Source organism: Phaethon aethereus (assembly GCF_964289735.1).
Source record: "Phaethon aethereus genome assembly, chromosome: 3".
Taxonomy (NCBI): Eukaryota; Metazoa; Chordata; class Aves; order Phaethontiformes; family Phaethontidae; genus Phaethon; species Phaethon aethereus.
The window spans coordinates 13,892,712-13,919,542 of record NC_138576.1 but is presented as its reverse complement, the minus strand read 5'-3'; the positions used below and the strand labels follow the sequence as shown (position 1 = coordinate 13,919,542).

The window sequence follows — 26,831 nt, the reverse complement described above, 5'->3', positions numbered from 1 at the left end:
TTATGACAGAAAACTCAGAAAGCACACCTCAAAGAACAAAATCAGCAGGCAAATAAAAAACAACCTGAAGTATATTTTAATGATTTTAGAATATTTCAGGACTATGTTGGGACTTGACTCATATTTAAATGTCTGGCATTACCAACAGTGATATTCCTCTACATGGCAGTTAAGCTAACTGCTTTCATCTCCATTTGAGTTTCATAATCCAGTGCCAAAGCACAATGTTATACTTCTACATCTGGCATTTGTAAACATCATTGTTGGGACATACGCTGCTGAAACAATTCTTCGTTTTCTAAAGCAAGTGATTTTTCTAAAGATTCAGAAGCCATGTTATTAATTTCCTAATTTCTTTTTAGCATGCTTGTAAAGAAAGATGTCTATATGTCTGCAAATATCGATATGAGAAGAGGCTCTGAAACATGATAATGATAGCTAATAAAATATATAGCTTTGCATACACAGTAATAAAACTACTTCCCCAGTAGGATATAAAGTTAACATCTCTTTCTAAATTGCTTCAGCACTTATGCTCACAAATGGTATGGTATTAAGCCTAAAGGAACATAAACATTATTTTATGGCATAGTATACCTTCACTATAGAAATACTGTGCGCTATTCAAGAAAGAGGCTCTCTAAAACACTTTCAAAGACTATGGTTCCCATTTGATTGATGAGTTAGGAGATCACAGTGAGCGTTGTCACATACAAAAAGTCAGGGCTGGTAAGCCTACAGGACACACATTTAATCCTCAGGAGGAAGAAAGAAAAACTAACAGAGCAATACTGAAATGCAAAAGGCAAGAAGCAGCTGGCTTTAAATTAATACCTATTTAAATAGTGTAGATGGAGATAGGCCAACTTTTAAAGTAATTTAGAGGAATCCTATTTTTACCATATTACTAATTACTGAACTTTGTGAATTAGCTCTGTACTTTTTAAAACTCCATTAGTCATATCTACTTAAGAAAAAAAGTAATCATACATTAATTCTTCAACACAGTGAATCGTGAATCATACCACGGTTGTATTTCAGGGTGGGATGTCACCATTTTGAAGCTTATAAGTCATAAAGTTCAACGAGGTACTTGTGAAAAGAGTAAGCACTCTAATAGAGGAGGAATTTCAATTTGAATGTACCAAGAGTGCAACTCAGTAAGAGTGCTGTTGTTAACCGTTACAGAATCACCACATGGCAAAGGAACAGTTTTCCCTCCTGAAGTGCCTTTCTTACCCTTCCTCCGTAGGAAAGGAGGCGGCAGGGTAAGAATTGCATAGGATGCATAAGAACGGCCGTACTAAAGCAGTCCTAAATTGGTTTCCAAGTTTAGCTTCAAATTATTCCAGGGGTCCCTGACATTGCATAACTCACAAATCCTGCATGGTCATCTAGGAAATGAAACAACGGCAGTTGCTATTCCGATGAATCTCACTGCTATACTTCCACATTTGCATTCCTTTGCTTGGGAACAATCAGAATCTGAATCACGCTCCTTGACTATGATTACTCACCTAAAGGTATTGTCCTGCCAAAAACCACGCTGGCTTGTCAATGGTTTGCATGAGCATTCTTTCAAGACTTAAAGTAATGCTTCACCAGAAAGGTTGTTGGATAACGCAGTTTAGCCAAACCCCAAATAATTTCTACTTCTTTGAACTGCAGTAATTCTTAGAAATTCCATCTGATATCAGCATCACATTGTGGTATGCACTTCACAGACACACTACTGTTTAGGGCAGCGCTGGAGAGCCTATTACCTGAATACTGTGAAAGTGAGACACAGGAGTGAGTAATTTGATCAAGGCTGCACAACAAAGCTCTGGCAAAATTTACAGGAGAAGCTAGGTATCCTAATATAAGGTTTTAAACATTACAGCATAAACAATAATAAACACTCATGCAAATGCAAAAAAAAAGCCCAAAACTTTCAGACACAATAATCAAAGGAGAAAATATTCCTTTTAGAATAAAAGATCAAGTGTTTTCTCTTCCAGTGACAGAACCCAGAATCCTTTTAACTAATTTGTTGAGGAAATATGCCACAGTGGAATTTAGTATGACTGATTAAACGATGTTAATACATTTTCCAGCTTTGGGTCCCGAGTCCCATTGCCCTATCTATGACCTTTCTAACTCAGGAATTATGTTACTTGTTCTACTAAAAAGCATCCATCCATGCCACAGGATATCATGGTTGAACAGAAATTATTTGAAGTGCAAGCACAAAACAAAGAGTATATGACATATGAAGCAAACACATGTGTGTGTGTATTTGCTGAATATACTACTTCTGATGATGTTACTGCCACTATATAAAATCACTGTCTGAAGTGATTTTTAAAAGATTGATCCCTCGCATTTTGACAAAGTATAACCTGTAAATCAACCCGGTACACATCACAATCCCAGTATCTTTCCTACTGAGGTGTTCCCATGCAAAGGTTCTATGTAGGGGAAAACAGCAGCTGGGAAAATCATTTACCTTTATAAGTTACTTGTATGGAAGACTCAGTATGTTACGTCTCACCTTTGTTTCTTCTCATACGTATCTCACTACAGCAAAACCGCATATACATGACAAATGTAATGTATACACGTTCTGCTTCGTGAGTGTTTTCGTGACTTTCCTTGAACTGTTACTAATGGTCCGACCAATTCTTGCCCAAGATCTGTTTGCTGGAGGATGGTGAACTGAACATCTGATCCTGAAAGTATCAGCAATCCTCCATGCCTTTCTTCTTCAGGCTGACACTCAACCGTAAGCTCCAATTTAGAGGCTACAGTACAGAAATAGTAGCAACAGACTGGAAAATTAGTCTATGCAGCTGCATCATGAATCTCTTTACCAGATTCAAGCCTCAGGTACCAATCCAGCAAAACATGTAAACACACAAGATAGCTAAACCTGCAAGTGAGAGCAGGACAAAGAAATCTTAATGCATATCAGCATGGGGCAATACAGTTTTTCTTAAAAAAAATAATAGTCTCATTCCAGTTGAAGCCTGCCCATTCTTGCTGAACTATATATGGCTTTCCTAAAAATACACACGAAGAAAGATGTTATTCCTCTTCTCAGTGTCCTGTTATCTCATCCCTTTGTCATTCCTTGATCACTCGGTCCTGTCTTTCGTTCATAAAATCTCGTAAAACCACACCACTTCAGCAAGAAGGCTGCAAGCTGCCTTTGGTATCCAACAAAACTAAGAAAATGGAGTTGTCTCACCACCATCTCCTGACCCCCGTGGGAGTAGTTGTGTTAATTACCAAAACTCAGAGGAAATGATTCCCATTCTCACTTGTTTTAGGGCCCCTTTAAGGCTAAAGCAGTGTGAGCTGACTCAGTGTAAATAAGGCTCATTAAGTTTAATGCTGATGATGTCTGGCCAGCGTTAGTGCAAAGAAAAGTTGTGCTTGCCCTTTCACTACTATTTCTACTGCAGCACCTTCTGCTTCCTGCCTGAGACTCAGGCAATTTTTTGCTATTTATGGACAAATAATGCAATCTTAATCTGGACTGGGAAGCAAGGGGAATGAAAGAGCTGCTGCACCATCCTTTCTCATTCTTATTGCTAAGGGCAAATTATTCTGAAGGGGAAAAAAATCTACTTTTTTTTCCATCACATTTTTTTTGCATTACATCAGACAAGCTGTTCCAAAAAAAGGTAGAATTTCTACTGTAAAGTGTCTGTGGTAGCAAGAGGTTTTTTCATTCAAAATGTAAATGCTGGTAGTATCAACATCTGGACGAGTGTAGCCTTAGGCACCATTACAAGAAGCAAGAGATTTGGACAGGATACATTCAATCTTGCTTTAATGGTATGATGTTCTGCCAAGATAAACTTCTAAGCTTTGACATATTTTATTTTGAAAAATGTTATCGTCAGGTGTAAAGGAAATTCCTCTTCACTGAGGAGAGTTTTGTAGCAGTGTATTTGATGACATAATTACTATGTGACTACATATTTCATGAACATCTCTCCTGACCTGAATAAACAAGAAGCAACAAACATTCTTTCTGATGACATCCCCATATACCATATACAACAAAAGGAAAGGACTCAGATTCTCACTAAGGGCTCTGTAAGGGATTATTTTCCATCAGCATGCTGAACTTTAAATCCATTGCTCCTAATTAAAGCAATTCAGCCGCTCAAAAGCTTCTTACGCGAAGCCTCTAAGCCTTCAGCCTTACTCGGAATCTCTTCTCGTCAAGTCCTCACACCATTCCAAAGCCTTCATTTTTGCCATGCCTTGCTTCCCACTTTGATTAAAAAAACAGTTGCCGCCTCCTGCTGTGATGGCTCTGATGCTATGGGTGCCACCTTTCTCTCCAAAACTGTCATTATGCACACTCATACGGACTGCTCAAAACTGCTGCTGGCACCACTTAGGCTTCTCTGTCCATCTCTGTCCATTTGGTTCAGTTCCAGCTTCGATGGGACTTCATAAGGTCTAGAACAAGGATGTACTCACCATGTACCCATGGGGCAAAAATGGCAGAATAAAAAGGTCACGTCTGGGAATAGTGAACGTATAACATAGCCTTACATGTTTACCTCATGAGCTTTTAACCACTGCTTAGACATTTCTATGAAGGAGTGGGGAAAAAAGGAGGATGAGAGACTCAGGTAGAACTATAGAAAGCACAGAGCTCACCCAATGCCAAAATTTCCAAAGGCAACGCAGAATCACAAGGGTGACCTAGGTACGGCTAAATTCAGTTCTGCAGTGCCTAACTACTAGGCACCCTCAAATTAGGATGTACACTGCTGAATACTGCTACTTAGGGGCAAACATCTGCTTCCAAAGAGACCTGAAACCACTTTTCTTACGACTTTGGAGCTCTCTGCCCCAAACAGCTTATAGTGCCGGAGCACGCTTCAAGTGAATCATAGCGTGATGACTGTGGAAAATATTCTCAGCTGGTTTAAATCAGTAGAATTCTACTGAAATCAACAAGCTAGAAGTCAGGTATGAGGATATGAATTAAAATTTTAGAATCATGTTCAAGTAGCAATGTTTTGTAGTAAATCTATCAGAAACACTAGTAAATTCCCCTTTTTTCTTGGACTAGAGAAAAGTTTTCATGAAGAAAAATCAGACATTTCACTGAAAATCACACTGCACCCCTCATAATCCTGTGTACTCAGCAGCAGCTGTTCCTGGGATGCCATTCCAAAACCTGCATTTCAACAACTCAGACACATAGCTTCTACTTTCTTGGGTCATTTTTGCCTCCATAATCCACATGCATCACAGATGTAAAAAGTCATATCTTTTATATCTAATTCAGTTTGTAATTTTTCACTGTAGCGTTAATGTGACACAACACGAGTATTTCCCAGAAGAAGAATTTGTCGTTATAACACAGGGCTTAATTCATTCACTGAAGGAAAAGTTTGCAGAGCTCCTGGAAGTGGCCAGATTCAGATAACGAGACCATTGGATTAAATATAGGTTTAGACCTCTTTTTTTAATCTTTGCCTTTATCTCCATCCAAATCCCCACTCCCTTTTGGCTGCTGTCACTACAGCACTTCAGATTCTGGCACAGAACCAGTAAAGGAGGTATTTCAAGAGATGGTAAATCAACTTATTCAACGCTCTCCCTGGCTTCCTTTCTCAGAGGTCAAATATGTTTTCAAACCAGTAAAAGAAGTGAAAGTTTTTTCAAGTCTCACTTCGCACAAGGCAGCACAAGCAGAGGGGGTTTTCCAATATTCACCGCTAACGACATGCCAGTCCCAGAAGAGCCTCTTTTCTTCTCTGAGCCATGGGATATGCACAAAGGCTTACTCATCATCTTTGCACATTTTCTCCAAAATGCCAGATACAGGGCTATCAGCATAATGGGACAAGTAATGTACACATACATCACGTTTCATTATCCACCTTTATTTTTAACTCAGATTCCCAACCCGCTCCAAGAAAAAATGCAGCATTTACATGTATATGGGAACCCTCTCAAAGATAATTTCATGGGAACAAGTTTGCACAAATAATACAGTCCTAACATGTAGTTACTCTCTGTATATAATAATACACCAGTTCCAAAGAGGTAGAAACATATATTTTTGTAAATATATTAAAAAAAACCTTGTATCCACATTACAACTAACAAGTAAATGACTGCGATGGCACAATTCACAGATCGGGTTGAAATGCCACTGCATCTCAGGAGGTACAGAAACAGAGCACACATTTTTATAATCTTGTTAAACAGTGACACATCTTTCTATGTCATTACCCTGACTTCAGTTCAAATCCAAAAGCAACGCAATTAGAATAATATAGCAAAATATACAGCCTGACAGCTGGCCAAGCCAGACTCATCTATTTGTCAAAAGACTAATCACCACTTCAGCATTTCACTGCTGCATGCCAAATTTACCTTTCATTTTTTACAGCAGTTGCTGACCAACACTCAGCACTTATTTTCAAATATGATGATATTCTATGAGAAGCGGTTTCAACTGCTATTTATATCCTTCATGAACTATTTTTGAAGGTTAACGTAAGATGTGGGTGGGAAGGAAAGGGAAAAAAATAGTATCACCATTACAAATATTGGATTGCTTGTCCAAATTAGTCTTAAAAAAAAAACTTTATGAAAGTGGTGCTTTAGTCAAACAAAAGCAACCACAACCAACACAAAGCAGCTGGAGGTACCTCTATGGCAGGGGGTAAGATTAAATTATATAATGAGCATTATTCATAAGGCATTAGTCATCTCAACTTAAAGTAGACATCTAAAGAAAGTCAAATGGATTGTGGGAAGTGTTCTTCATTGACTAGAAAAGCAGCCTATAATGACTACCTCAGATGTACATGTCTGCACTGTAGCCATCTCTTAAGGTGAAATGAGTTCCTCTGCTTCATTCCAGCATTTAGCTTTACTTTCTACATGGTAAAGCAATTCTACCTTCATTACAGAGTATTGGTTCTCCACCACATTGGTAGAAACATCCTACAAACCAAAAATCTAATAGGTTTTTACTAGTTTAATTAGCAACATTCAATTTTCCTGAAGTTCTCAAAGCAGTTCACAGAGGTGCTGTCATTACCCCCACTCTACAAGTGAGGAAAACTGAAAGTTAACGTGAAAGTTAACATGACCTTACCCATGATCTGCTACAGGTCAAAAGGTTAAACTAAACCTAGAATCAAAACCCAAGGACCCACTCTTCCATACTACATGTCATCCTCCCTTAGAATTATCATCATTTATCATCAATCTAACTCTGCTGCATACTATTTGACAAATTCATAGCTCTGAAAGGTGAATATGAAGATTAATAAGAAAAATACAATACACAATGAATTTTCTTTTAACTGCTAAAGACAAACACTATCCCTGTTTATCACATGGTGCATCCACACAGCACAGTGGAGCATGATGCAGTTGCCTGGCTGGCGTTGGTTAAGCTAGCGCCAGACAGAAACACACTACAGCACTTTCAAAATGATGCTGAGCCTAAATTATTAGCCTTGTGAAGGGACAAAACTTACTATCCTGAGCAGTGGGCCAGGCAAATACAGTTTATATATCTTTTAGTACTCAAGCTATCAACAGCACAGTGTGCTTTGTAGATTTATCAGCCCAGTTTAGGTGAGCTGGGGACAGTCTTCATGCTCTACTGCCTCATGTAGATGTAGTCTATAGTCTCTGTAAGGGCAGCTAACGAAAATAATACTGCAGATGGTCCTGTAAAAAAGAAAACCAGTACAGACAAGGATTCAATGTCTGTTGGGTTTTTTTGTTGGGGTTTTTTGGTTTTTTTTACATTTATGAAGCAGATAAACAGTTTTAATCACTTACTATAGGGTAAGTTAGAGTATAAAAACACACCTGTACACACACGCATACCTACTTGTACATGAACATATACACAGATACATGCTTCTATTTAAATGCAATACTCTTCTCCCACTAATATGTTTACCTATATTAACTTTCTTGCTACTTCTTGCAAGTACATTAAACTGCCAAAGCATAGTCATTTCTTAATTACTTATAAAAGAATCATTTCAGTAATATTTTTTCTGGAGTGCACAAAAAATTAGTCCTCAGCACCATGGTGCACTGGAAGGAGGATGCCTTCCAACATTGTGTCTGTGCTGCTACCCAGCCACGAACAAGTCTTTACCAGTAGTCTGAAATCCTGGCACAAGAATGTGATTTTCTGCGCCCATTAATGCTGATGTAGCTGCCTGCACTCAGACTACAAGTCGAAGGAGTGGGAATGCCAGCACAGTCCTAGTATGTTTGAAGCAATGATCTTGCCAAAACACTACACATTTAGCACTCTGGAACTGATGCAATGAAAATTGTTGTTAGAAGACTTGGGTAATGTCAGGATGAAAACAAAACATAATAAATTTTCACCATCACTTTCTTCCTTTAATATAGATTTCAGCTTTTTTGAAGTAATGTACATTTCTGTATTCCTTTGCTAATGTGGCCCATCTATTGTAAACCTCGATATTATGCAGAATTACATTTGTGAATATCAAGAACATTTCAGTTACGTTAAACAGAAACTGTTCTTAGCAATGAAATTATGTCACTGGAAAACAAATATATGCATTATCAGTACAGAAAGCCTCAATACTGTAATGGCTCATAAATATTAGATTACTGACAAAAAAATATTTAACATGTAAAGTCTGATCACATGAACATAGCTGTGCACTACCAACCAGGATTACAGTTTTGGATATTTCAGTTAGCAATAAGATAAGGAAGTCCCTCCTATACAATGATCAAAAGAAAAATTAACAACCAATCAAAAATCTACACTTGTAGAATAGTGGAAGCAACACTAAATGCATGTTTTTCATTTTCCTCAGCTTAAAGTTAAATAGCAACATTTTTAAACTCTTAAACAAAGTAAGGGTTGCAAGGACATTCTTTCTTTAACTGCTGCTTCTGCCACGACATTTTAAGTTATCCAAATCAAAAGTCCTTCCAGACCATCAAATAATTCATTCTGATAAAAGCAAAACCAAAACCAGTGAGCAGTTTTAAAGGAAAACTGTCTTGTTATGATGATTTATATCGTTCAGCCAAAACTTCATGCAACTTCTTCTTCTCTCATTGATACCCTCTTCTCGGTGTTAGGCTACAAGATTAACATGCTGCCCTGACTCTTGTCTTGTACTGTCCTTTTTCTGACTGTACCTTGGTTTGCCACATACTGGATGCTTCTTGTTCAGGTTTTCTCTCCTTTTTCCCTGAAACATTAGGTACTGAGGAGTTAGGCAGCAGAACTGGCTTCACAATGCCATGAGAGACAGGTTTAGAGGGAAGTTGACAGGTCTAGATTATGTAGTATGTGTTCAGATACTTCAACAATATGTGGCCACACAAAATCTTTGAGACATATGGAGAGCCAAGGCCAAAGGTATAATGCTGATGAGCCCTAAAACATTCAAAGCAGAACACTGCAAGCAACAGGAATGTTGCAATGTCAAATACGATCAGTACAATAAATGGTTCATTATTCACTGAAGACAAAAAAAATCAAATTCATAAACCACATTTGTTGTGGCACTTGCTTCTAAAGCTCTCTACTTCTGAAAGTCTTTAATCTGTCAAACAATTTTACAATAATTATGTACAATGATCAGAACGAGACACCTCTTTCAGTCTCCTATTGATCATGGCTCACTTCAAAGCAATTTTCTGACTTACAGACTGTGGCTCATACAAAACCCTCTTGCATTTGCCTGGAAAAGCATGAATATGTTAAACACATGAATATATTGTAGGAGTTGCCAAAACAGATGCAAACGTGGGTCTGTTGAGTCTGGTTTCTCATCTCTAGCAATCATTTATTTGTTTTACCAGGAGGCAAACACTTTTTTCAAGACTCAGGTGTCCATGACTTGGCAAGGGGGCTGAGAGTTTCACAGAAGCCCATGGGAATTAGCTCAAGTGACATTAAGGACACAGCCAGCTCTCTCTGGGAGACTATGAAAGGCATGCAGAAGAAGGAGGAAATGGTAAGACATCTGAAGATTGTGGCATAGTCCTTCATACATTTCTGCTTACAGCCGGAGATACATCAATAATTTCTGTGACACATAAATAAACAAAACTTTGACACGCTGATTTACTAAAGCAGGAATGGCAATAATAATAAAACCATCAAAACTCCATAAAGGCCTTTAATGTGTCTGAATATATTTTCATTACTGCAATAAGTGTTAAGCGTTTCCTCTGCTGTTAACAGTTTTTATGGCAAAGCTTTGAAGAATGTCCCACAGATTATCAGTAAAGGCTCTATCTGTTGCATATAAAATAAGAACAAACTAAACAATCCAGAAAACTACTTTCAAGTTGTGGCCCAGGACTAAAGTTGGAATCATGACAGGACAGATCTGTTGCTGGTCTCATCTGGCACAGTCCCAATGGAAGGAAGCCATACCAATTGACACCAGCTGAGAATATAGTTTGATGCATACCCCGATTCACTCACTCAAGTCTGTATTTTTCTCTTTTTTTTCCCCGCTTATATTCTAGTTACCAACACCACTCCAGCCAGTCACTAATAGTCTTTAAAGGCTAACCTTCCTGTTAGCTTGCATTTAAAAATGAATCTCAGATGCAGGAAATGAAAGCCTTCCTCTCAAACATAAAGCAGACTCTAACTGAAAACTAAAGAATTCACGCTTCAAACCACTCTCCGAGGATGTCTCTCTCTATTGGTAATGTTTGGAGATGCTTGAAAGGGAGCTAATGAAGACAGGTTTATGTGACTGGTTATAATTTTACCTTCCCAACTGCACATTTCACATTTGTCTCAGTGAATTATCTGGTAAAATATTTCATGATAATGAATTCTTTAAAAAGGCTTTGCCACCAATGAAATATTTTGAGGTAAAGTTTCAAAAACAGTCAGTAAAGTGAGCTTGCATAAAAATGCACAAATGGCTAATTGCTCCAAACAAGTTAAAACCTTTAAGCACATATAAACTTAAAACATGGTAATGCTTCAAACCACTAAATGATTGAATATATGATGACAAAACAGAGGGGGGCGGGTAGAAGAGGAACTGGGTAAGAATCAGGGATAAACTATGTAAGCGGCCGGCCCATTTTACAAGCCATGTGAACAACCCCAGAGATCTTCCACTGTTCACTGCCCTATCTTTCTTGCTGTGGCATTAAGAAGATTTTAACTAAACTAAGCTTTCCATAGAACTCAACTAACTGGGATCAACAAGGCTTCCTGATGAAGTGGCATTGTAGCATTACCATGGACCCCTGTGAGGAGAAAAACTTACTTGATGAAGCTGCCAGACCTCACCAGTCCTCTTCCCACCTGCCTATTACCTGCAGTGGGTCAAAAGCAGCAGGAAGCTGCCCTTCAGCGTCGTTCTCTTCCCTCTGTGCTTACGAGCTGCGAAACGTAAGGATGACTCTGCCGGGCTTCACTCTGTCAATTTTCCAAAGAGTTTTTCCCTAGCTTTGACAGGCAGCGGAGTGGGTATTGACTGAATAGGCTCAGACCCTTGACTTTCAAAGAAAAACTGAAAACTTATGATGAGATTATTTTATAAAGACATCCACGCCTGCAAAAGGTCTACCATATTTGCTGTGGCTGAAGGACACAGTATAAATTTGCATCGTTGATATCTTCAGAATTGCTGGTAGATGACCATTACTGTTTATTTGCAGCATGGCAAATAAACATGCAAAAGCACTGATACAGATTAGTGTCTCTGTGTGCTGAACATGAATTACATTCACCATAATCTTTCTGAAAAGTGAAAAAGAAGCAACTCATCTACTTTTTATTATTCTAACAAAACCCAAATTTATTATTGGTCTGATTATGTATCATCAGGCCATTTTTAGCTGGCCTACTCACCTGTTACAGAAAAAATATTTTCCCACAGCTGCTGTCCTGAAATGCATGTGCATATCAAATGTATTCACTGTGTCACAGGTATTTATAAAAACAGGAGTATAACACAAGAACAATCCGATTCTACTGTTATGTCACTGATGCTGTATGTCACTAAGCAGCAAACACTTCTGCAACAATTAAATTTAGGAAAGTTATACCTACCTACTCATAAAGGAATACTTGCAAGAATGATAAATGCTTGTAAGTGATTTTACAATTAGGATATATTTTCATGTACTATGTATACATTTAGGAGGAAGTAATTACTGTGATAATGTGTGTGGGGTTACAATGTTGTGAAAATTAATTTATCCACAGATTTTGTATTAATAATGTTTCTTGTGGCAGCCTGACTAAGTGAAGTGAGTTATATTTCTCTATAATAATTTTTTGTGCACAAAGTATATATTTGAATGCTGAAATTTAATAGATTTATAATTTTTAAATTCAGGTACTTGATTTCCTCTTGGCCTAGTTTCCTAGGGGAAAAAAAGCACATTCAAGAGAGTTATCTGTCTGTTGTTCCCTGACATGAATTCTGAACTCACTGGGCAGTTTCAATGAAATTTTACTGAGGGGGAAAGGTCTAAAAAATCTTAAAACTGTTGAAGTTTGCTTTAAAAATGGGAACTGGAGAGAGAAAGAAGATCCTATTAATATTTTAACCAAGAAAAGTTAATAAGCTCATTCTTAATTAGACATTAAAAATTCTCATAAAAGAGAAACATCAGAAAGCAAGGTCTCAAAACTCCTTGTTTCTATTACATTTCACTTACTGGTCTTATCTGTAACTTTCTGAAGTTCTTTTTGTTTTGTTTTGCTTTGCTTTAGAATACAACTGTAAGATACCAAATGCTTAGATGTTTATCTAGCCATATATAGGGTTTGAAAAATCTGTTGCAAGTAGGATGTTTTCCTGAGCAACTGCTATCAGCTTCTGCCAAATCTAAAAAATACATTTCTAGTCCTTCTGGTTTTAATGAAAATCTTCCAATGCTCTCTGAGCAGCTAGAAAGCAAGCTGAGGGAGTTGGTCTGACCAACTGACCGCTTTTGAAGAAACCAAATGTACACAGAAAGCCCAGAAGGAAGAAAGCTCTTTTTCTGTTCACTAACTATTGAAAGATGGTTTCTGATATATCTGGGAACACTTAAAGGTGGAGCATTCAGCCGTAGTTACCTAGTTAAAACCAGTATCTCCTCTGTTCTTAGCAGCCAGAGTGATATTCTATTATCAGCGTATTTCTTATGAATAGTATGACCTCAAAATTAGTTTTAACTAAACAGAATTAGTTTTCTGATTACTCAGTACTCCTAAAATGCTTCTGAATGCACAGGTGAGATTGGCTAGTGACCTCTGTGGTGACTGCAGGTGAAACAACTCAAAATTTTCAATGTCTGTGTTTGTGCAATGCCTTGGTCATGTGAAACATTACGCAAGCACTAGGTATTATGGCTGGTATTTGGGAGTTTTCACGTCGCAAGAACGTCTGTGCATGTAGCACTGGCGATGGCATTCTTTGCAGAGGCGACATCCAATGGCTTTGAGAGGCTGTGCTATTCTTTCATCTTCGTGGATGATGATGACGCACTCTGCAAGAACTTGTGGGAAAGCAACTGCCACCTCAGACTGTTACAATCAGCACACTGGGAAAATCTGCCTCAATGTCCATATGTGACACTGGGCAAGTCCCTTACCCTGTCTCACCTCAATGAGGGTAAAAGTAATACCGGACTCTACCTTCAGAGAGAGTGTCAAGAGGAATATTTTAGATTACACACACTCAGCAGCTGCACAGCTACCTAGCAAGTCTACTGCAGGTATGCAGGAATAAATCTGCTGCTCTCAATCTGGCAGCTTTTGTAACTCTTATGTTAACTTTAACAGCTACCTCCAAACGCTTAATCCGCCTGAAAATGCTACTACTGCTATTTCATAGGTAGTGCATCAGGTCCTTAAGAAAAAAAATAAAAATCCCAGCTCTATGAGTGTTCATACTTATGTCCTTTCTAGTCCTACACAGAATGCTTCACACATAATTTCTGCTGGTTGAGACAGAACAGGGATAAATCATTCCAATTCTACCACACTTTTGCCAAGTAGACTCAGAACACACACCTCCCCTCCACCCCCAATTAAGGAAACCCTTTATAAACCCTTTTTACAATTTAACATAGAGTCATGAGAGTATATACATTACTTCTGATCAGCAAAGAAAACTCAGAAATGTACCAAAGTTTGGGTGCCTCTGAGGAAGACAACTGCGCACATATCAAGTAATACTGTCCCGTTTCTTTTGATCTTCTTGGTAGTTGCAGGCTGTAAGGGTGAGAGAAAGGTATGTGTGGCCAGAGAAATTTGCCTTATGCAGCATTCCTTAATGAATCAGTAATGACGAAACGGAAAACGTTCAGTAGCTCTGAACACCAGTAACTCCCCATGCATTATGCCCAGGTATGTATGTCCAAGCTCTCAGCACAGTGCTTTGTCAGGCTCCTTGTTAGGACAAATTAAAGACCACCGGATCTACTTAGATTCTTACTGTGTAAGCAAAAATAACTTTTAGCCTTTTATACACTTTTTTATACATACTTTTCTACTTTTCCAGATAGTGAATTTGTTTACAACGCCTTAAAATATTTGCTACACCACTGGTCTGTATTGGGACCCGGTTCTAGTATCAGCACATCTTAATTCCCAAGTTTTTTCAGTGAAATGACGTAATAATAAATTTACAGTAACTACAAGTAATTTCAGGTTTCCATTTGCCTTGAAGCTTCCTGATGATACATGCCATTTCAGGGACAGGAGGGATCAGAAAAAAAAAGTAAATGTTGATAAAACAGCCCAAAGTAAGCAACAGCCAAAACATCACAAAGATTTGTGCAGTCCTTCCAAAGCTTTGCGCAATGTTTTCCATGTCTTTCTCAACGGTACAAGACAAAGCAATAGTTCTGGGCTTTCAACAAGTCTTTTTACCTAAACAGATAGTGCTTATAAACGGCACTGTTTCTCAGCGTACTGCTTTCCATTTCCTGTTTGGTGGGGTTTTTGGTTTGTTTTTGGTGGGGTTTTTTTGTTTTTACAATGAATGTTACTTTAAAAGATTTGTCTTGAGTGTTACCCCTCATTAGTGTTCTCATCCAGAGTACTACAAAAGATATCACACACCACAGCAGAACTTCCCTAAGAGTTGATAGCTTTATTCCCATGCACATACACATGAAAAAAAGGAAAAAGGAAAATTTAAAAAGGTTGCTGAGAAAATCTAGGTGAGAATTTATAACAAATTAACAATAATCAGATAGCAGCTCATGTCCATCTCTATGGTATGGACACACAAATATTTGCCTATACAAAACACTGAAGGAAACGCAGAAGACTACTTTAAAGGAGCAAATCACATATAATTGTTTAAATTGAGGAAGGTCCTCTATTGATGAGTGTAAATAAATCGTTCACACATCCGATGAAACACATACTAACTGCTCATGTTTCCTCACAAGCTGCAACCTGTTCAAGGCTACTGAAATGTGAGGGGGAAAAAATCCCAACCACCGACACCTTTTTTGTCCAGCCAAATCATCCAAACACAAATTAATAAAGCTCAGCACTTTAATATAACTTAGCATCTTCAAAGTTCTGAGCATACATGAGCTAATCGATGAATTCCTCTGTCTTGAATCTTGTGCCTTAGAGGAATGGAGGCCACACCACGGAAGTTCAGGCAAGCCTGACCTCAGACATCTCACCAGCTTCCTGCCACGGGGGCTGGCTGAAATCCCCGCAGGAGTCCTTCCAGCGCTCCTCTGCTCCACGGTGCGCTGCCCCTCCCGCAGCTGACTCCAGCCGGCGGTTACCTCCCAGCCAAGTCGTAACTCATAGCGGGATACCTAAAAGTCACCTTCGGCACAGCCTGCTTGGAGCGCGCTCGCTCGGAAGCTCTGGTAGAGAGGGTTCACCGCCCAGGTGCCCCTTCTGCTCTCAGCCAGGGCCCACCGCAGGCTCCTCGCCAAACTGCACCCAGCCACCTCTGCATGGAGGGAAAAGGTGGGTGGGAGCAAGCTGGGGGAGCAGAGTCTCGCAGAAGCTCGCTGCCCCGGCTGGGGCCATGTCAAAGCAGTTGTCACCTTTGGTCAGCCAACCCAACCAGCCTGGCCTCCACGGGCAGCCCAGCCGCCGCCATCACGCTACCTCCGGCAGCCCTGTGCTGCCCGGCCAGCCCTGTGCCGCCCTGGACACCCGCCGGCTTCAGCACCGCACCGGGCACCACAGCCGACTGTCCGGGCCACCTCAGGACACTGAAAGGCTGACGGAGCCTCCGAGTTTTGGCCACTGAAGCGCGAGATGGAGGCGAAAGGGGGGATCGCCACAGGGGAGAGGCAGGGCCTGCCGGCACGGCCGGCACAAAATCCTGTGGAGGGGGCGAGGTGGAGGGGTACACGGACCACCCCTGCCCCCGCCAGGGTTTATTCTGCCCTCTTGGAAGGAGCCTCCCCGTCCTCAGTCGCCTGCATCGACGCCGAGCTCGCTCTCTCTCCGCCATGCCTCCCGCGGCCGCCGGTTTTGCAGCCCCCGGGCTCGCCCCCACCGCCGGCCGAGGCGGGTCTGGGAGGCGCCGCCCCGCCCGCGGCGCCCCGGCGGCCCCACCGCCCCACACAAAGCGGCCGCCCGCCGCCACCAGCCTTCCTGCGAGCGACGCCCGAGTCCCCGCCTCAACCTGCAGCCTATGAGCGAGGAGGCACCGCCCCGAGCGGCGGCCGGATCGGGATCGTACCCGCCGCCGCGCACCGCCGAGGAGAGCGCCGCGCTCCCGTCCTGCCGCGTCCCGTCCCGCGGCCGGCCCCGCCGCTGCCGCCGCGCCCGCGGGGAGAGGAGGCGAGAGAGCGGTGGGTGCCCCGCCGCTGGGGGTATGCGAGGAGGCGCCGGGCGAGCGCCGCGCCGCCGCTGCCGCCGGCCCTCCGCAAGGTGTCGCCGTCGGCAGCGGGACGGCGGGAGCGGCGGCTGCCGCCGAGTGTCCATGCCCAGTGCGGCGGGGCCGGGCCGCGCCGCGCCGAGCCGCGGCCGAGAGGTGTGCGCGGGGGAGCGCGGGCCTGCCCGGCGGCCCGCCCGCCGTCCCACCCCGGCAGCCGCGCCCGGGGCGGCCCGGCACGGCGCCGGTCTGCAAGCCGCCGCTCGCCTGAGGGGAGGCGGTCACTGCAGGGTGATTATTACTAATGATTTACAAAGCTCAGGGTCGAAGCGACTCTCTCGTCCCGCACTTCCTTTATGCCTTTTTTTTTTTTTTTATTTTAGTTGCCCCGGGTGTTTCCGCGGGACATCGCGGCCGGGCGTGGGGAGAGCGGCGGCCCGCGGGCGACGTGTCCCCCAAGCTCGGGGGTCGGGGCGGCGCGGGGATGGGGGGGGCACGAAGGGGCAGCAGCCGTGGCGGGCTCCGCGGGCTGGCGCGGAGCGGAGGCGGCCCCGGCCCCCCGCGGCGGCCGGGCGCCCTCCCCGCTCCGCCCCCGGCGCTCCGGGAGCGGGCCCTCGTTCCGCTCGCAGAGAATAAAGAGCGAATGGGGCTTTTGGCGCCAAATGCCAGGCACCTCCCTGGCTGTATGGAAATGGGGGAGGTGGGGTTAGGCTGCTCTCGCTTTCCTCTCTGGCTTTTTTTTGTTTTTAAATGCTTCCCTCCCGGGGTGTGTCAGCTTTTTCTTTTTTTTTTCTTCCCTTTTTTTTTTTTAATGCCTTTTTGGGGGGTTAATAATATCCAGCAGCTTCAAAGCCAGCCAGTGACAGTCATCTGTCTGCAAGCAAAGGGTGAATGCGGAGGCTTGGGCCAGCCGCGGGGGCCGGGCGGGCTGGCGCTCAGCAAAGTGCAACATCCAAGATCATCTGCTTTTTTTTTTTTTCTCTTTTTGCCTTTTTTTTTTTTTCCCCCTTCCCCCTCCTCACCCCCCGCCACTCCTCCCCCTTGCAACACCCACCACCATCACCAAGGAGGTAAGAAGAGGAAGCTGCAGGGTCTGGGCTGTAATAAGCAGGAGGACAAAAAACCAATCAAATAAATACAATTCCACATCGCATTTGAGTTGCTAAACTAGGGAGGATGGGAAGGGAAAGGAAGCGCAGGGACATTGCAGTGCGTGAATGGGTTTTTCATTGAGCAGAAGAAAATCCTGGAGGATATTTTTGTTTTGTTTTGGAGCTGTCGCACTGAGATCGCCTGTCTTTTGTAGGTGCCTCTTTACTGCTTTGCATTTTTAACGGTTTAATGTATTTCGCGAGTAGAAAAATGTACAATACTGGAAGTCATCAGGGGGCGGGGCAGGGGGAGAGCAGCTGAGCCGGGCTTGTTTCTTTGCATTTCATCATAAGGCGTTTAATGGCTTTTTTTTTTTTTTCTGGTCTCCGTTTCAGCGTCAGCTGTTGTGAACCCAGCAGAACGATTTCCCTTCGCGTTACCTTAACCGAGCTGAAGGAAGACGCTGAATGTCTTTTTTTGGACTTAAAGTCTTTTTTTTTTTTTTTTTTTAATGTCTGATGCAACTGAGGTCTCGGAAGAGGGATGGGGCTGTGGTTGGCTGGTCGTGGCTAGTGAGTGGGGGGTCCGGCCGACCTAAGGGCGGCAGCGTGCATTTTCCGGAGGTGAGAGTGCTGCAAAGCTGCCGGGTTTGCAGGAGGTTCGATTGCATGAAGTGGCAAAACGCGCGAAGTTGTTGTCCTTGCGACCTCTCCGTTGCTCTTGTCTTAAGCTGGAAAAAGGGGGAGAAAAAAAACTTCCCGTACCTTCTTGGCAAACCAGGAGGCTTTGTTGGTGGCGCCGGGGTGGTTTTAATGCATTTTTGTGCGTGAGATTATTACATAAGGTTGATAATTTCTGTTGCTGCTGAATTTCCCCTCCTCCTCTCCCCCCCTCCCCCTTGTGTTTTATGCGGAGCTCTGGCTCGCTTTGAGTGAATGAACTGGCGATTTGCGAAGTTGCAAAGAGCCCCTCCGCCCCCTCTTTTGCATCCTTCTCTCTCCCCTTTGCACTGCTCCGCAGATGACAAAAGGAGTAAACTTCCTCTACTTTTGCTGGCATATTAAGAGAGCTTTCTGGAGAGATTACGGTATCAAAGCCTTGCATCTGTCTACAGTTACTCTGCTGTTTTGAGCGTTGGAAGCAGTTCGGGGAGAGCGGGCGAGTGCTATGTGCAGAAGCGCGGAGGTGCTTTGCATCCTCGCTGTACTTTTGCCGGCTGGTTTTGCGTCCTCACGGAGCGCTGAGGGCGGCGGAAAGCTTTGCATGTGGGAGCACTACCTGAGCGCTTTTCTTAGAGTATCTTGAGTCGGGAGGAAAGGTGTGTGAGAGGCATTTTTTCCTCAACTTGCAAAAGGCTCCCTCTTTCTTGCTGTTGATGATGGGATTATTATGTGGTGGTGGCTTTTTTTCTTCTTCGGTTAAGAGGAAGGGAGTCACATTCGTGTCTGTTTGTTTCTTCGTGTTGTAATTGTGGTTGATTTTCTTTTTTTTATTTTTGGTTTAGTTTCAGGTCTTTGGAGAACCTCTCTTCTTCCCCTTGGTGGAAATACCCATAAAACCTGTCTCTCAAACCATTGCCCGACACAGGGATCAGCGAGAAGAGACCCGTAATGCCAGGAATGGTCAGTAAGAACCCAGATCTCGAGTTCGACTCTTTGCAGCCCTGTTTCTACCCGGACGAAGATGATTTTTATTTGTGCGGGCCGGACTCCGCTCCCCCCGGGGAGGACATCTGGAAAAAGTTTGAGCTGCTGCCCACCCCTCCCCTGTCTCCCAGCCGGGCCGGGCTGCAGGAGCACCCCCCGGGGGGGGGGCCGATGCCGTGGGGAGGGGCGGCCATGGGGGGCTGCCGCCCCGCTGACCCCCTGGACTGGGCGTCCGAGCTGCTCCTGCTGCCCCCCGAGGCCGACCTGTGGGGCGGCTCGGATGGAGGGGACTTCTTCGAGACCGGCCTCGGCGTGACCAACAACCTCAACTCCATCATCATCCAGGACTGCATGTGGAGCGGCTTCTCCGCCCGTGAGAAGCTGGAGCGGGCGGTTAGCGAGAAGCTGCAGGGCAAGGCGCCCGCCGCCCCGCCGCCGCCCGCGGGGCCCGCCGCCGCCGCGGGCAGCCCCGCCGCCGCCAGCGGCCGCGCGGAGCTGGGCGCCGCCGTGCCCGAGTGCGTGGACCCGGCCGTCGTCTTCCCCTTCCCCGTCAACAAGCGGGAGGCGGCGGCGGGCCGCGCCGGAGCGGTGGCGGCGGCGGGGCCGGGCTGCGGGGCTCCGCGGGGCGGCCGCCCGCCGCGCCCCGCCGGGGACAGCCGGGCCAGCAGCAGCTCCGGGGACGACACGCTCAGCGACTCGGGTAAGCGTCCGCGGTACTCGGGGGGGTGGGGGGTAGCGGCGCTGCCGCCGGGCCCCCACGGCTTCCTTGTCCCCTCGGGGGGCGGCTGCGCCCCGGTTCGGTCCCCGTCGGCGGCGCGGACGCGAAGGGCCGGGAGGCGCGGAGGGGCGCGGGGCGGCCGGCAGGCGGCAGCAGGCGCGGCGGCAGCGGCGGGACCCCTGGGGACAGCGACGGGCCCGGGGGCGGCCGGCTCCCGGCCTCCAGTCCTGGCAGCAGCAGTCCCGGGGAGCGGCGGGGCGGGGGTCTCACCGGCCAGTAGGCTCTACCCGTGGGGGCTGCGTGGTGCTGGGGATCCCCGCGGGGCTCCCTTACCTTCTCCCACCGGTGCGGCTGGCGTGCCCCATCCCAGCGGCCGCGCTGGGGAGGGCGGTGGACAGAGCGGGCGGCCACCGTCCCCCTGGGGACCGGGTTCGTGGGGGATGACCGTGTGTGCCATTCGGCGTGATTTGGGAAGGCTGGAGCAAGCTAATGGCCCCTCAGAGCAGCACTTCACTGGCAGAACCTAAAATGCCCAGAAACGTCTCCTATCCCTGCCTGCAGAGAAGTCCCCTTGGGCCGAAACGTGGTTTCGCGTGTGCGGATGAGCTGGTCCATATGACCGTCGCCATAAACTTGGTGATCCGTCCCGGGTTTCAAAGTCTGTCCCTTTAATGTCTGGTTTGACAGCTTTGGGTGAGGAAGCACTTCCCAACAGCTGTCTTCTTGGCAGTGCACCAAGCGCCGGCTTAAAGGGTCCCCGGCAGGAGCAGCTTCACCTTCTGCCGCAGAACAAACCCGGCGATTGTTTAATTTTCTGCTGCTTTTCTACCGAGCAAGGGCCGTGTTGTGGCACTGTGCCTGCCTTTTGTACCCCAGCTCTACGATTCCATTCAAAATACATACATTCCATCTAAAAACTCTTTTCTGCCGCTGCGATTATGTGGGTGGTGGCCCCGCTTTGATAGAAAATTTAGAAGCGTTTTAAAAAACCAACTAATTAAATTTAAAGAAATCACTGTTCTTCAGTCATTTCATGTACATTACGTAGTTCTACAGATCTATATCTGACTACAGATGGTGGGCACACCCTGGTTTTGCCATCAGTTATTTCATTGCTGCTCTTACTGTACATACTTTGTCAATAAATACATCTGGGCTAATACTTGTTCGAGGTATTTTCTGTGAGAATAATGTCTATTTTATTTTCCATTTTCTGTTACCAAAAGACGATGAAGATGAGGAGGAAGAGGATGAAGAAGAAGAAATAGATGTTGTGACAGTGGAGAAAAGACGCTCCTCCTCCAACAAGGCTGTTACCACCCTTACTATTACAGTGCGTCCTAAAAATACCACTTTTGCATCAGTCAGGACACAGCCGAATGAACTGATTTTAAAGCGTTGTGCACCAATTCACCAGCAGCATAACTATGCCGCTCCTTCTCCATACATGGAGAGTGAAGATGCTCCACCGCAGAAGAAGTTAAAAACCGAGGTGCCCCGTCCAGTAAAACCCACTATCCAACCAAAGTCTAAGAGTTCAAGTCCTCGAAACTCTGATTCAGAGGATAGTGAACGTCGACGCAACCATAATATCTTGGAGCGTCAGCGGCGTAATGATCTACGGTCAAGTTTCCTCACATTAAGGGACCATGTTCCAGAACTGGTTAAAAATGAGAAAGCTGCAAAAGTTGTCATCTTGAAAAAAGCCACTGAATATGTTCATTCCCTTCAGGCAGAGGAGCAGAAGTTACTGCTAGAAAAGGAAAAATTGCAAGCCAGGCAACAGCAATTGCTAAAGAAAATAGAATACAAGCGGACTTGCTAAACTTTTGTTTTGTTTTGTTTTGGCTGACCAGGACAGTCATTGCCACTTTGCACATTTTTGATTCTTTAAAAAAAAAAATTGTGTTTTTTGACGTTAAGAATGTTGGTTTTACTTTCAATCCAGTCCCTGAAGTAATCGACAAACTATATTATCCGGGTACGGAGCAAATGGATGTTCTTGCAAGGAGTTTATTGCAAGACTACCAAACAACAATGGACTGCCTTTGTTTTTCTTCTTAAGAACTGTAGATGGTGGGGATTTTTTTTTTTTTTTTCAAATTGTTGTGAGCATTTGGAGCTGCTGATGACATCTAGTAGAGTTTTAAAACATTCATTCCTAAGTTTTATGGTGCTTATGTTCTAACAGATGTTACTTTAGGGGTTGGCATTTGTACCCCCGTGGGAATTTTCTGTAAATACCATCTACACACTTGCCTTTTGTACATGTCTTGGGTTATGAGAGGTGGCTTTTGCTACCAGTATTAGACTGGAAGTTCATACCTAAGTACTGTAATACCTCAATGTTTGAGGAGCATGTTTTTGTATACAAATATATTGTTAATCTCTGTTATGTACTGTACTAATTCTTACATTGCCTGTATACTTTAGTATGATGCTGATACATAACTAAATTTGATACTTATATTTTCGTATGAAAATGAGTTGTGAAAGTTTTGAGTAGATATTACTTTATCACTTTTTTGAACTAAGAAACTTTTGTAAAGAAATTTACTATATATGCCTTTTCCTAGCCTGTTTCTTCCAGTTAATGTATTTGTTAATGTTTGGTGCATAGAACTGGGTAACTGCAAAGTTCTGTGTTTAATTTCTTCCAACGATGTACATTTAGTGCTGCGTCTTATAGCACTTTGAAATACCTCATGTTTATGAAAATAAATAGCAATTACATGATGTGCCATTTACTATTTTTCTTTAAAATGAAGTTCTGTTAAATAAAATCTAAAGCTTTGCAATGTGCATGAATTACAAAAACATGGTCCCATATCCTGGGCATTTAAACTCTCAAACTATAGGTGACGCTCTACGAAAAGTCAGCTAGGCAGGACATTTCTGTTTCTGGTTGAAAAAGGAATTGTGAGTAAGAATAATTCTCCTATTCCTTCATACTTCTGATGTCTCTTGTGATGTCAGGATCATCCCAGGGGACTGAACATAGCCGGTTAATGAAAAGACTCCTGTGCCTTCTGAAGACTTCTGGAATATCCACTGTACGCAGAGAATTGTGAGGGATTAGAAACGTCCTTCTGCTAGGGGACTGCCCTCAGTATGGTAGACAAGTGGAGATGTAAATGATGGATGTAAATGTACACCTTGCTACAGCACAGAAAATGAAATATTTGTAGTAAACAAAGATCTTTGACTACTGTTCTTAGTTGCGTTACAAAAGGCTTATCCTTACAGCAGTCCATCATTGCATAGGAGAATTAATGTTCTTGTTTGTGGCTGAAGATCCTGTTTGGTACTAATTGTCTTAAATTAGTAAAATTAAAAATCCCAGGGAAGATACAGTTCTGAGGTACGGAGAGCTATGAAGGGTGCATCAAATAGTATGTAATCTGAACAACGAAACTTGGCAGGTGGTTGTCTCGAGAGGTGTGATAGCATTTGGTGTGACAGGAACTAGACGTGTAAGTCTGTGAAATATGTTTGGTCATTTTGTTAAGCTGCTTTCTTGAGACCAAGGGCTTGCTTTATTTTCTAGTCTGCAGGTATTTCTGACATTGTCTTTCCCTACACTGAACCTGGAAAACAAGCTGTGGATTAATGACCAAGTGGCCAGTAAGTTTAAGGATCAACTTGCAAGGAGCTTGTCTGGGACATCTGCCCCTACTTTAACCACAAAGGAAGTTAACATGCTTGGTGATGGAACATCTCATATTTGACATGAAGTGAAAGACTAAAAGCAGTATTGGGACAAAATTGCCACAGTAATGGATGTGCCCTATGTCCATGCGCTACAGTAGGTAGCTTGTTGGTGTACCCACGATCCATGCATTCTTGAGCCACAGCTAGCTTCTGTACCAAGAACATTGGGAGCTGTACTTGCTAACCTTTCGGTGCAGTAAATTCAGATCCTCAAGAGGCACAAATTGGTGTAAAAACATTTAGATGCAGTGAGGGCTACACAAGTTCATGCCATTTGAAGAACTGGCCTGAATAGACTTAGTATCTTCTAAATTCAGATTTGAGGACCACAATTACGCCATAAATAGAACCCTTGTTTTCATTCCCTTGATGAGGACTTGATCATGCTTCTTCCACTTGCCCAGTACAGTGAAAAAAACAGTAAAAGAAAAAGCCTAAGCAGAGACAATTAGTGTGGCCAGTCACAGGTTACGTTTAACTTACTAGCTACAACAAAACTATTTTCAATCCCCATTTTATTAGCAATTTTTGTTGAACTGCTGTTGTACTGTTTTCAAACAAGGTACAAGTCACAAAAGTCTTCTTGAAGGGGAAGGAAAGCTTTTCAAACAGCTTTGTATTGTCTTTCTAACTTGTGCCTGCTTGTCTTCCAAGGGCTTCTTAACATGAGTTTACACTTAGGATAACATTAAAAAAAAAGTTATAGCTGTGTACTGTCCAAATACTTTCCTAGCAGATGCAAATCATATTCTGAGCAAAAATAAATCACAGAATGGTCCGTCACTTTACAGTCTAGGAATGTACTGTCTAAGGATTGAACGTGCAAAATTGAACAAAGATCACTCCCCTTTCCCCTTCCCCTTCCCCTTCCCCTTCCCTCCCATCCAAATCTTCCACTCAACAGCAGCACCAAATTCTAGGTCAGATCAGCTTGCTCAGGGTCATACACAGCCAAGGTTTGAATGTCTTCAAGGATGGAGATTCCACAGCCTTGCCAGACAACACATTTCATTTTTGACTACTAGCACTGACACAAATCTTCCTACTATCTGTTTGTGATTTTCCTTGTTGCAACCCCTGTCCCTTGCATCCTGTCTTTTTGTGTTCAAATTCCCAGAAGAGTCTGGCTCCACCTTCTCTGTAACCTCCCATTAAGTAGTTGAAGACAGCAATTGCTTCTTTCTCTTCTTGAGACAACCCAGTTCTGTCTTGTATTGTTGTGGAGTATAATAAAGGTGTCACATACTCAGATTTGTTCAAGTATTCAACACATTCGAAAGCCCCTTTTTCAGGGTTGGAGTCTTGGCATGATCCTCTTGAATCCAATGATAAACGTCCAACTGATGTCAATGGAGACAGAATTTGGCCCCACAGGGTTCAGAAATGCTCCCATATACTGTACTGTTTGCTGCTATGTGCTGTACTACCAGTACTTTGTGGTTGTCTTTTTTTTTTTTTTTCTTTTCAGTAACTTTCAGGAGTTAAGTTTGTTTTCATATTGTTGCTGAAGGGAGCAAGTTGTCAAGGACAAATGTTTTTGTAAACAAAAATCTCAGTTGTAGGATGTTATTAAGTTACAATTGTTAAATAGAAGGTAGTGGGTTTTGATTCTTTTGTATTTACATGATAAAAAGAATTGAGAGATGTTGGAAAGATAGCTTTTCAATAGAATAGGCGAACAGCTCATTTAGCAATATTTTCTGAAGAATCAGTACCCAGAGGGTACATAGAGCATGACATAGGGACATAGCAACAAGAGTAACAAAAGATCCTTCTTGCACATGTATCTAGAGTGAAGAGTCCATAAGGACTTCATCAAATAATGAATTGAGACACTATTAATTTTTTAAAATATACATACTTACATTTGCATTACAAATGCAAACATATCTGTCTGGAGAATCTGTTACAAAATGCGGCAAGTACCTAATAATTGCTTATTAAAAAGGAGGTATTGCCAATTCCTGAAGGGAAAACTGAATTAGATTGATTGCAATCTTATCTGTTCTGCTATAAAAATTTCCAAGTTGTTTTTCATACAAGACAGAATCTGCTGATGGAATCAGATGGTTTCCTTCCAAAATACATATCCCAGAGGATGGTCTCCTTCCACTTTTCTGTTTATTTTCTTAAAAATACCACTAAGAACACAAGGGACTCGAAACACCAAAATGAAATGATTCCTCCATAAAATGGTGTAAGTAAAACACCAGCGGGAGAGCTTAAAAAGGTGAAATGTGTTAATGATGTCATTACCACTAGGTCACCTGTTGCCATGAGTGCGAAGGAAAGTGCATTTCTCAAACCCCAAACTGCTGTTATAGCAACTTATCACCAGGTCTTGGCAGGACTGCTCGAGATTTCATGATGTGTATAATCTGTAGAGGGTACATTTGCTCCTGGTAAGTACACTGATAAACCAAGCTAGAATAAAATGACTTTAAAAGGATCCGATTCTTAAGCCTGAATTCCCTGGCTTGTGGCTGGTTTAAATCAGAAGATTTAGTTTTATTTAAAGTTTTAAGTTCAAGATCATGGATTTAATGACTTTTTAAGGTACCATGTTATCACACTTTTGGCAAAGGCTTCATGATTTATACCTGGGTTCCTTTCTTTTCCTTGTGTCCATTTCCCCTTTCCTTTTCCCCTTCTCCTTTCTCTTCCCCGTTATACGTAAACTACTTGTGGTGTCCCTTCTCTCGGGAGCCTAAATCCATCAAACGTAAAGGGATTTGAGGTGTCACAACGACCCTTTTAAAGTAAGCAGGGATTTCAGTGGAAACAGGTGATGCACAGCACTTCCAGAGTCCTCACAGGAAAGTAACAGTGCAA

General features: G+C 43.3%; 1 protein-coding gene across 1 annotated transcript; it reads left to right on the top strand.

Annotated features, from left to right (window-relative positions):
* Positions 1 to 19,042: 19,042 nt before the first annotated feature.
* Positions 19,043 to 22,709, top strand: MYCN (MYCN proto-oncogene, bHLH transcription factor). The gene is made up of 2 exons (XM_081997335.1): positions 19,043 to 20,270; positions 21,515 to 22,709. Exons 1-2 carry the CDS (start codon positions 19,535 to 19,537, stop codon positions 22,111 to 22,113), a joined length of 1,335 nt encoding a protein of 444 aa, XP_081853461.1. The 5' UTR covers positions 19,043 to 19,534; the 3' UTR covers positions 22,114 to 22,709.
* The last annotated feature ends 4,122 nt before the right edge of the window (positions 22,710 to 26,831 follow it).

Coding starts and splice junctions, on each gene's coding strand:
- MYCN (XM_081997335.1), top strand. CDS start 19,535: ATGCCAGGAATGGTCAGTAAGAACCCAGATCTCGAGTTCGACTCTTTG. Junction 20,271..21,514: donor CGACACGCTCAGCGACTCGG/GTAAGCGTCCGC, acceptor TGTTACCAAAAG/ACGATGAAGATGAGGAGGAA.